This window comes from Cetorhinus maximus, chromosome 17 (genome assembly GCF_964194155.1).
Source record: "Cetorhinus maximus chromosome 17, sCetMax3.hap1.1, whole genome shotgun sequence".
Lineage (NCBI taxonomy): Eukaryota > Metazoa > Chordata > Chondrichthyes > Lamniformes > Cetorhinidae > Cetorhinus > Cetorhinus maximus.
Window position 1 is genome coordinate 32,978,701 of NC_135895.1, and position 11,981 is coordinate 32,990,681.

The 11,981-nt window shown below is 39.8% G+C and overlaps 1 protein-coding gene across 2 annotated transcripts in view; it reads left to right on the forward strand.

The window, feature by feature from the left end:
- LOC144692747 (uncharacterized) overlaps nucleotides 1-8,939 on the forward strand; it is a 49,635-nt gene extending 40,696 nt beyond the window's left edge. For both annotated transcript variants that reach the window (XM_078561832.1, XM_078561833.1), the window contains 2 exons: nucleotides 1,476-1,554; nucleotides 8,870-8,939. In XM_078561832.1, coding sequence (XP_078417958.1) covers nucleotides 1,476-1,482 — 7 coding nt within the window. In that variant the 3' untranslated portion in view covers nucleotides 1,483-1,554; nucleotides 8,870-8,939. The remainder of the gene's footprint in view (nucleotides 1-1,475; nucleotides 1,555-8,869) is intronic.
- The last annotated feature ends 3,042 nt before the right edge of the window (nucleotides 8,940-11,981 follow it).

An 11,981-nucleotide genomic window follows, 5' to 3' on the forward strand; every position in this document is an offset into this window, starting at 1 on the left:
CATTTGGACCAGTACAGCTTCAGTATCTGAGGAGTGGTGAATGGTGCCAAACATTGTGAAATCATCAGTGAACATCCCCAATTCTGACCTTGTGATGGAAGGAAGGTCATTGATGAAGCAGTTGAAGATGGTTGGGCCTAGAGCATTACCCTGGGAAACTCCTGCAGTGATGTCCTGGAACTGCCCTTGACATCAAGGCAGCATTTGATTTAGTGCAAACCCAGTCAAATGCTGCCTTGATGTCAAGGGCAGTCACTCTTACCTCACCTCTGGAGTTTAGCTCTTTTGTCCATGTTTGAACCAAGGCTGTAATGAGGTCAGGAGCTGAGTGACCCTGGTGGAACCCAAACTGAGCGTCAGTGAGTAGGTTATTGCTAAGTAAGTTCCACTTGATAGCACTGTTGATGATCCCTTCCATCACTTTGCTGATGATTGCGAGTAGACTGATGGGGCAGTAATTGGCCAGGTTGGATTTGTCCTGCTTTTTTTGTACAGGACATACCTGGGCAATTTTCCACTTTGCTAGGTAGATGCCAGTGTTGTAGCTGTACTGGAACAGCTTGGTTAGGGGCATGGCAAGTTCTGGAGCACATCTCTTCAGTACCAATGCCGGAATGTTGTCAGAGCCCATAGTCTTTGCAGTATCCGGTGCCTTTAGCTGTTTCTTGATATCACGTAGAGCGAATCAAATTGGCTGAAGACTGGCATTTGTGATGCTGGGGTTCTCTGGAGGAGGCTGAGATGGACCATCCACATGGCACTTCTGGCTGAAGATTGTTGCAAATGCTTCAGCCCTATCTTTTGCACTGTTGTGCTGGGCTCCCCAACCATTGAGAATGGGGATATTTGTGCAGCCTCCTCCTCCGGTAAAAATGTAAAAATGATACAGGCTTGGTGCAATTGGAGATTAATTTCATCTGATAAATTTCTGTACATTAACCTAAAAGACAGAGCAGCCAGGTGCGCTGAATGACTATCTCATGTTCCCAATTTCTTAAGTTCTAACAATACAGTATATTTATTAAATATGATAATGAACACAGCTGCTAAATGCCTTCCAAAGAAGGTCTGGGCCTTAGCAAATATGCACCCAACTGAAAGTGCGGGTCAGAAAATTGCACACACTTTCAATGATTTTCCAATCTGCACTCATAGAAGTAAGGAATCTTCTTGGAAATTTCAATATCCTTTTGAATGTTAGACATATGACTGGATATAATACTTGTATTGGGGGGAATTCATGAGATACTGCAGTCATAAAACATTAGAGGAATAAATATATATGGTAGAAGATACTATTGCTTTGGCCCTACTGGAGGTAAATATTCACTGATTTAATTTTTAACCCATCAATTATTGAAACCTTGAGTAATTCTAGATTGACAACAGTACATTACTAAAAAATAAATGTTTCTACCATGTTTCCTCTGTTTGGACAAACCCAGCTGAATTAACCAATTTTATTTTCCTTATAGACTCTGACCATCGGAGAATAAAGTACCTAGCCTACAACCTTCAGACAGATCTTATAGTCGGAATGAAGTATACTAGCAGGTCATGTATTGTTAAAAGTAGATATTTGCACTGGGGTGATGTGATCTATTTGGTTAGAACCTCACCCTTACTCCTGGGACCTGAATTCGATTACAGTCTGAAATGATTGGTGGAAAATCTCCATCAACCAGATGAAAGGTGCCAAATGTGAAATGAGTTTGAGGTGCTCTCATCCCTGTTCCTGGAGGGCTCAGTATAAATCTGCCCTTTATATTCTGTTACCCACATTTAGCTTGATGGTCTTGCTCAGAGACTCCGTTATATTATACTTGTGCAGGAGGCGTATTTTGCTGATGTTTGAGGGCATTGAAACTTCTAGGGGCACTGTAGAAAGAGGTAATTTCGATAGCTGGTTCTTGGAGTGATCAAATCTGGTTTTAGAATGGTAAATCAGGGGAAATATTTTATTTGTTATCGATTACTGTTTAACCTTAACAAGCATAAAATTACAAGAACAGCTTTTCCATTTAAGCTACTGAACTGTGAAGCTTAATCCATTTATTGTACAACTGGGGCTCACCTGGAGTAAATATTTACCATTCACAATATAAACTTTAATATTGAAGAGAGCGGCGGTTTCCCTTTAAAAGACGGTAACACTGAGCAACACCATAGCAAAAATAAAGAAGAAAAGTTGAGCATCTATTTATGTCTCAGCAACGTTAGACCAGATAACCCATCCCGACATCTAATTGATGGCTGATATTCCAATTAAATGCTGCAGCAAAAAAATCTCAGGCATTCAGGTTAGATTGGCTGTTAGGGAAATAAGAATAAAAATTGGTGCAGTACTGATATTGTGCCACTAGACGTCACTTGCCCACTTAGTAAATACAGTGCATGGCCATGTTATATCTACAAAGCATACTAAATATAGAGAGAAAACATAATTTGTGCACCTGCTAGATTCCATGAGCACAAAATTGCATTCTTCAATATGAATTAAATGGGATCATAAATTTTGAATCCTAAACCCACCCAGTTCCACCCCAATTCATTTTTTCAATATTGAGTACAAATTGGTAAGAGTCTACTACACCATGTTCTCTAAAGCATGAAAAGGCATGACAGCCCATCTCTCCTCAAATACATGCTAAAACTTCATTTAAAATGTAATATTCATTCTTTCAAAGTAAGCAATAGGAATAATCATCATTATCATTTAGGAAATAAAATATGAATATAATGTTTAGACTTCAGTGATTGTTTAAGCATCTGGCATTAGAAACCAACAATGTAAGAATACAAATCTAGGAAGAAGACAAGAGGGCCTGTGAAATCTAAGAATGTGAAGAAATTACATTAACAATCAAAGTGCTATAATCAAAACCAAAGCAAAGCAATAATTTTGATTCTTAACATTTAAATTTACACGTTACTATGCATGGCCATCTCCGCTATAGCACTCAAATAGTGTTGAGCCTTTAAAGGCTGGGGAAAGTCTCTGCTTCTGACTGTGGCTAAAGTTTCACTCGTGGCCCAGAGTTCTGTCACAGCAGCAACAAAAGCAGGCCTTGGCCCTTTGTCAGGGACATGATTTATTTCTGGAGCCAGGAGCGTGTTTTGTAAAGCCTTCTATTCTGCAGCAACAATGCGCAGCCACTGAATTTTAATAGTTTGGCTTGAAGACAGACATGTTTTCAAAAGGAGTGAGGCTTTGGGTCCCTCTGAATCCCAGCCTAGATGACTGACAGAGTTTATACAGGGGGATGACTAGCACACGGTCTGGTAGACCTTTTATTCTGCCTGAAAGAATATTTACAGAAAGTTTTGCAAGCTTGTTGAATTTTTTCTCTTTCTCCCCTCCCCACCCTGTGTTTAAACCCTCTCCATAAATGGCTTTATTTTCTTTCATTGTCAATGTTTTCTTGACTGAGATTCAGACAGAAGGAAGATTACAGGGTTTTTTGGGATCCCAGTAGCAACTTAAATCAAATATGTGTTGTTAAGGAGGGGACAGTAGTTTCCTGGAGACTTTTACCTAAAGCCTCCAAAACTCGAACTTCCCATTTGCAACCCCTTTGAGCTGTGGTAACCCCTCCTCCAAAGAATTCATGGGGAGTTATTGCCATCAATACCCATTTTCTAAATTAAGTAATTAAGGGAAGCTGGGTGGTATAGTGTGTCAGCACACTATTCTTTCACCCCCAGTATTTGAGTTTTCATTCAACCCAGTTTGATAGGATAAAAGTTTCTTTCTTTGACTGTTAAGAATACTGATAAAATGTTGTTGGGTAGTTCTCAACCCACTTCTTAGAAGATGTGCATCCAATGCATATTTATGCATCATTTGGTACTAATTGGCACTAAATTGGAAGCCTCACCTGGAGAGGCATCATGAGTGTCAAATTGGAAACACCGGATTGATGCAGCATGCATGCTTTTCTGAGATGATGCGAACACTGTTTGAAGCAGAATAAGAAGGAGCGTCACTCTGTCTCTAACTCCTGTTTGACATGGAGATAACTGTTCCTGAAAAATGTTTCTTCCCCCAAGGCTGATCGCCCTCACCTTAAAAAGCACAAATATTACCAAATAAAACCCAAGCGCCTGAAATTCCCCATTGGATTCTCCTAGTCTCCTGCTGTAACTTCTCCAGAGATTGCAAAGCACCCAAATTTTTATCGTAAGCAGCTGAAAGTGGTCATCTATGCTGTTTTTTGGGGGAGGGGATTTTGCCAGTCTCCTGTTGAAGATATGGTGGAATTACCAGCAGAACCCCCGTAGAATTTTGGGGCTCAAATGAATAAAAGTATTGTGTTAATTTTGATATCACTATTTTATTCTCTAGCCCAAATCTGTTCATTGCTGCAGTGACTGTTCGTGAACATGGACAAGCACTCAAAAGATTATGACAAGCTCGTGTGTAACTTAAAGCGATATTATCAGCATCTGGGATCCCTACCTAAAAAGCCAAAGAGCAACAAAAGTCACTAACTTTAGCAAATCTTGTTTACTTCTATTAGTTTAAAATAAAATTATTACCCACAATGTATCAAGGCACTAGCACGAAGTGATTCCCCACCCAAGGGGTTTCTGATGTAATTTGCAAATGAAGAAAGCTTTCTGAAAGACAGGGTACCATATAGTACACTGCTGCCATGAATTTCCCATGGCTGCTTGTGGAGTGCAAAGGATAGTAGCAGGTTTCTATCTCAACCAGGAAAACTGTGGTACAAGGAGACATAATGGGTAATAAAGAAAATAAAAAAGCATATAAAACAAATGCCAGACAATTGAGATACACCTCATACACAATGTATATTGCCACTGGACTAGTATTCCAGAGACTCAGGGTAATGCTCTGAGGACCTGGGTTTGAATTCCACCACGGCAGATGGTGAAATTTGAATTCAGTAAAAATCTGGAATTAAAAGTCTGATGATGACCATGAAACCGTTGCCGATTGTCATAAAAGCCCACCTGGTTCACTAATGCCCTTCAGGGAAGGAAATCTGCCATCCTTACCTCATCTGGCTTACATGTGATTCTAGACCTACAGCAATGTGGTTGACTCTTAAATGCCCTCTGAACAAGGGCAATTAGGGATTGGCAAAAAAAATGCTGGCCTAGCCAGCAACGCCCACATCCCATGAACAAATAAAAAAAACATATTATGATCACGCAACATGCTGCGCATCCTCGATTTTATGTGCTCACGATTGGTGGCTATGCCTCCGGCTGCCTAGGCCCTAAGCAGTGTGATTCCCTCACTAACCTTTCCTCCTCTGTATTTCTCTCTCCCCCTTTCAGTCAATCCTTAAAACCGACCTCTTTGATGAAGCTTTTGGTCACCTCTCCTAATGTCTCCTTATGTGGTTTGGTGTCAAGTTTTATCCAATCTCACTCCTGTGGAACACCCTGCGACATTTTGCTTAGTTAAAAATACTATATAAATGCAAATTCTTGTTGTTATACCAGATGTCCTTCTGCAGCATTTCACAGGCGTTAACCCTGCGTTCATGTACTGCAGAGAGATTGTTAAGTTCATACCAAGACAGGGTCAATTTTATCCTATCAGTGGTTATTTTTATGTAAACTTACATTGAGAAGTGGAGTATCATTGTCAGTGAAAACAGTAAACACAAAAAGCCAATATATTTATTGTATTTATTTTTGAAAAAAAGGCAGCCAGCAGGGAGCAAAATAGCTTCTTACTCTTGTGGCTTGTAATGTTGATTATCTGCCACGTCCCCCACCTACCCCCTGTGGAGAATGGAAATTGATGGACAATTGAGGGTCTTCAAATCTCCTTTCAACAAGCATTAAATGAACTTTGTGAACTTTTATGTTTTATTTTTAATTGAAAGGTTTTTCTCTCTTTTCTTTAAAAAATAAATTCTTGCTGTCCAGACTTCCACTAGTTTTCTGACCTGATTCCCAAAAATCTCATAAAAGTTCCAGCAGGCCCAACTTCCACAGAAAACTAGATAATTGAGTGCGGATAATGGGATCGAGGTTCCCCTGTAATCTGAAGCCCTTTAATTGGATTATAGTTGTATACTATGTACATGACACTGTACCACTTCCTTATCCAAATGCAGAATAAAATTGTGTTGTCCCCAATGCAAATCATGTGATGGATGGCATATTAGGAGGTCACGATACAGAAATTTGCAATCTGTTACTGTGCTCAGGCTGAAGGTAACTAACACATCCTCTTACCAATCAGCTCTTTGGTTAGATGTCATGCCAGAATAACCTGAATGAAAAATTAGAATAAAAATTTGTGTCACGTTCTTTTTTCTGAATTACATCTTAAGAATGTTTTCATGGATGCATTGCATTTTAGAGTTTTGATAACACAAACAAATCCCTCAAGTCTTTTAGATTCAATCACGGCAACAAAGTTACTTTGTTATAACCTGAAGTTTATAGTCATGTAATTTGTTGAAACCTTTCTAGTAAAATTGTTTGTCATTAAATGAGGTTTGTAGACATAGGGCTGGTTAAAATCATTCTAGTAAAAGATCTTGTCATAATACAAGGTTTTCAGTAATGAGGTTTGTTAGAACAGAAATAATCTACATCCATGCCCTGTGAGATTGCGAGACCACTTACAACAGTTACTAGAAACTGATTGTTTAGTGGGGGTACGCTGTGCTCCAAGCTCACCGAAGTTCAAATGCACATTTACATACACATAGTTTTGTGTTTGTAATATAAAGTAAAGCAGGCAGTCGTGGACATCACACCATCAATCAGGACCCTTTTCTGGGGTCCCCTGATCTCCCCATTCCCTAGGCAACCAGCAAACAAAGCCATCATTTTCCCAATTTTCACAGACACAGGTGCTAACACAATAGCCGCTTCCTTCTCCAATGAAAGGGAGGTTAGGAAGGGGTTCATGGGAACCCACGCTGACACGCTCGTGCAGTTGAGCTGTCGGCCATCCGCTCTCCCATGAAAGGAGGCTAATTTGTTGTAACTGTGTTCCCAGGAGATTTGACATATCCTCAAGCAAAAGAAGGGAATTAATCTAAACTTCTGATAGGTTCTACTTGGGTAATCGTGCGTTAAAATAAAATCTGCCACTGCTGCCCCTTATTTCAGAATCTGCTACAGCCTTTCCTTCTATTTCGACAGTGAATAAAAAAGTTGCGTACAGAATTATGGACGATTGGGACGGCTATTAAAGCTGTACATTGAGGGATTTAGATGGTATTAGGAGCTACAGAGCAGAGCTTCAGTAGTTAATAACTGTCATCTGGACCCCGAGATTAAATCACTGACTTGTAATCACTGCGGGAATATGTTTACCATAAGCTGTACTGTGAGACAAACAAGTTTTATAAACTGATTTTTTGGTTCCTTTCTTACCTGTTGACGGTTGCAACCGATGCAGATAACAAATGTCCATGTAACCCTTATAGTTGACAATCATAGGATAATTATTCAAATAAAAATGCTGCAAGTTTATTAACAAATAATTTGTTTTATATGTTGGGAGCTTTTTTTAACTGTGAAGCAGAATATAGGAGAGTTAAAGATTCTGCATGTGCTAGGTATCATAAGTCTATGTGAATATTGACATTTGGTGCAGTACACAGCAGTGGTTAATATTTAGACAGTGAGATTGATTTATTGGTATTTCTAATATTCATAGAAATATTAATTTAACCCAAGAATGAATAGTAGTATTGATTAGGCTGTCTGCCATTCAAATTCATCTACTTTGGGGGAGGAGATTTTTGATTTCATATCCTAGGTCATCCCCCTATATGAACTAACTGCCTCTGTTGGGCAAGTTTCCTAACCTTGACCTTGCCTCTTTTACTTTTGGAATAAGCAATATATTTGTTTTGAGAATCTGTTCATACATCAAAAGATCTAAAGTGGTGGGATAAAATTGAAACAGATTATCTTCTAGTGGGACATTTATCTTCTAGTTTTCTCAGAGTGGATTTTCCAGTCAATGAATCTATATAGTGGAATCTTAATTCAAAAAGTGGCCATTTTTGTTTTGCTATCCAGATATACCCTTCCCTTTTACTCTCAGAATGTTGAAGATCTGTTGAGATTGCTGGCAGCCTCATTCAGATCCTTCAATCTGAAGAGCAATCTCTAACACTCAGTTGCCGTGTGGACCGTTTGTTTCATGGGCTTCCACCAGGCGGGAGTCCAGGTAATTGGTGCCATTCTCACACAGCTAACAAAATTTAAATGTTTTTGTCTGATCAAGATGTGTGCCAGGAAATGTGTGTCAAATGAAAATGAAGTGAAATCTGGCATAATGGTCTCCACTTCAATTACTTCAGCTTAATATCCTGGAGCCAAATACCCACGTGATGAGATCTGCTCCTGGTTTCCTCTTTAGAATACATTTCACAGAACTGAGAAGGATTCCATGATCTTAAATATGTGAGTTCTGCCTCACCCCTTTGGTACTTTCAGCTAGGCATGGAAGGTGCTGTGCCCTATGCTTCTTCATTCCTAATCTCTTGTCTCTTCTGGCACCCACTGTTTTATTCACTTTCCTGTTGTGAGCCTCTTGTTGGTTCCTACCATTTTTTTAATCCACCAAGGCTAATGCAAATTTGTATGTGCTGTGTTTTCATAAAAATCAAACATCAAAAATAAAACAAAGTACCCTTGAGAAGAGGTGCTTGGGAATCATTTATTGCCTTGAAGTGGAATTGAAAATTGACTGCAAAAATAACTATTCATTTGTGGGAAGAAAGCAAACTGTGTGGTTTTAATTTTTTTTAATGCCCTATGGAAATGCTTTAAATATAATTGTGTTCCTGCCTCAGTTTCATACTGTGCTGTAAATTTAGTGAGAATTAAAACTAAATCCTTTTTTTTGTGCACACAGGATATCCCTTGCTGATAACCTGTCAAATAGGCTGGTTGAGCTGATCTGTGTCAGAGATAAGGAACCTGACAAGTGTAACATAATACTACTGATTCTAATGGTAGAGTAACTACTGTTCTGTAAATTATAGCACAATGCCACTTCAATTAGTTCAACTAACAGCTAGGATAGAAAACCTGTCCGTAAACTCTAATGACTGCGATTTGTTGCAATAAGAACTTTTCCAGTGTGCATTTTACTTCTTTAACTTATTGTATATCAAAACCACCCTTATCGATGTTGTTCTGTCCTGGAAGGTAAATCACCAGTGGATGGTACTCTCCAGGGATCCTTTTGGCCTGATGATCAACCAGTAGGTGAATCCAAATGAATAATGCTGAGTAGCCAGGAGTCCACTGGGATGTTGGATCTTCCTTAAAATTATTTCTATTTGTTTTTGTGCATTCCTAATATCCTCAACAGATGTGGAGGATAAAAAGTTTTAAAATATTAATAAAGGTTGATGCAGCAGGCTGGTGTTGCAGTATGGATCCCTGTATGGGTTTGTTCTCAGAGGAACTGGAAGCAAATGTTCCCCCTTCAACTGCATCCCATTAAAAAATTGTCACTAAGTGACATGCTTCCTCTGGATGCCACACTCTTGTCAGTGAATATGTGGACGACTGGAAAATCAAATAAACCAATGAAAACAATCCCAACGATGTGACCAGGAGGACAAATAATTCACTGCCCATTTTTTTTTTTATTTGCTTCGTTTCATCACTACCCCAAGTGTCAGCTTCAGAGCAGCATTAGCATAGACTTAGGAGCAGGACAACATTCTGCCTTCGGAGTTGTGGTGGTTTATGATTGGTGCAAGGAGATCAGAAGAAAGTGGAATGAGAGAGAAGACATCAGGAATGAGGGACCCTCTTCCTGAAAGCACTTACCATAGATACAGGGACAATGTTGCTATGAGCAGGTTGGTTATCTTAAGCAGAGGTTATATCAATAAAATGGCACAAGTAAAAAAAAAATGGATGTTGCATGTATTGTCTTCCTTTAAGAGGAGGAGGAGATTAGGTTGCTCTCCTTGCTTGATGGCATACATTGGCCAGTTAAGTGACACATCTATTTTAAAATTCTCATCCTTGTTTTCAAAGCCTTCCATGGTCTCATTCCTCCTACCTCTGTAATCCAGCTCCACAGCCCTACATGACACCTGCATTCTGCTAATTCTGGCTTCTTGAGCATCTCTGATTTTAATCTCTCCATCACTGGTAGCTGTGCCATCAGTTTCTTAGGCCCTAAGCTCTGGAATTCTCTCCCCAAACCTCTCTGTCTCTGTACTTCTCCTTCCTCCTTTAAGAAGCTCTTTAAAACTTAGTCCATTGACCAAGCTTTTGCCCATCTGACCTAATATCACTTTATGTGGCTCAATATAAAATATTGTTTTAGAATGTTTCTTGGGATGGCTTATTATGTAAATGCAAGTTAGTATTGTTATTGCGCTCATAAGGATTGTTTTTGGTTTATTTGGCTTGCCAATCTATTGCACACTTATTGGTGACAGTGTGCAACTAGGATGGTCCACCGCACTTACTGATTTATTTTCTATAGTATGCAGATGAGGGAAGCATCTGCTTCCAGTTAAATTCTGCACATTTTAGGTGCCCATGTAGGGAATAGAAATTGTTCCTGTTGGTTGTTTATATCATTGGATAAACTATGCAGCCCATGGTATTGCTCCAATAATCAAAGCAAGATTTCTTGCTTCTGATTAGTTGTCAAGGTTGCAGTGGTTATAATCTGGATTTCATTGGTTAATGCATGTCAATTTTATTTTATAAATTCAGGCTTTTTTGGAATTCTGCCTCCCTCTGCAGTTAATCATCAGGACGCTGAAGCATATGAACCTTACCACTATAGGGTAATATTGAAATAGTTTGTTGAATGGTTCTGTACCTGTGAATCCTATTATGGGGAGGGGCCACCATCTTTGAGGTAAATTCAGCTTTGCCAGAGAGCAAAGTGTTTAAATTGGCTCACTGTTTATTGGGGTGGTGCAGTAGTTCAGTGGATTGCAGTTCCCTCACAATTTTACAGAATAGTTGTTCTCAACTTCTCTCCTCTTATTGTTTGTGAGCAAGGTGCTAATTTATGATCTGTTCAGAACCACAATAGAATCCAAGGTACGGATTTTCGCCATTGAGGCGGGAAGCTCGAGATGGGAAATCTTCCTACTTGGCAGACCCCTCTCCATGGAAATGAACCCCATATGCACAATTTTTTCATTCAGTTGCAGGGGTGGGGGGGTGGAATGGTGGAGGCATGATTGAGTTGGGCCTGCCACTTCTGGAGAGTGTTTGAAGGCAGCCTAGGAGGTGGGAAAATGCCAAGGTGGGCTGGTTAAGCCTTGGTTTTCTTGGACACCAACCCATTTGTATCAAAGGCTGTTAGGCACTCTAGCACTCATCCCGCCACCCCCACCAATCCCCCATTCTCCCATGCCACCTCCATAGCCCCATGACATCCTCATGCCACCATGTCATGCCCATGCTCCCTCATGCACCCATGCCACCTCATACCTGCATGCTACCTTCATAGCCACTCACCCAGTATCCACTATGGGCAGGTGTCAGGAGCCATGTGGACATGAGAAAAAATTAAACTGCTAACAATCTAAGAGTGCTCTCACTCTCATATGCTTGATACTGAAAAAGCTCTCATTCATGAAACCCATTCTAAGATTTTAAATCCCATCAAGTGGTTACTCTGTTGTAAAAACAAACAAACTTCCATTCTGTAACCATATCAAAGACAGCTAATCCTTTAATAGCCTCTTAAAAATGTGAGTCAAAATGTGAACTCAGCCCCTTGCTGAGATTTGTGGATTTAGAATTCAGCCAAGCATTCATACTGTGCTTAGCTATAATAACTGTAGTAACAGGACTTCCCAATCTGGGTCCCACCCACCATTTTTAAAGGCCTATGGAATCAGCCCAACTCCATGAAGATCCAGCCCCAAATGTTCATAGTTGACAAAAGCCTATAATCAGAGGGGAGTCTTCATAGGACATTTCAATGCTTTTCCTTCAATGGTCAGTTCTACAGCAGCATTAGGAAAAGTGTG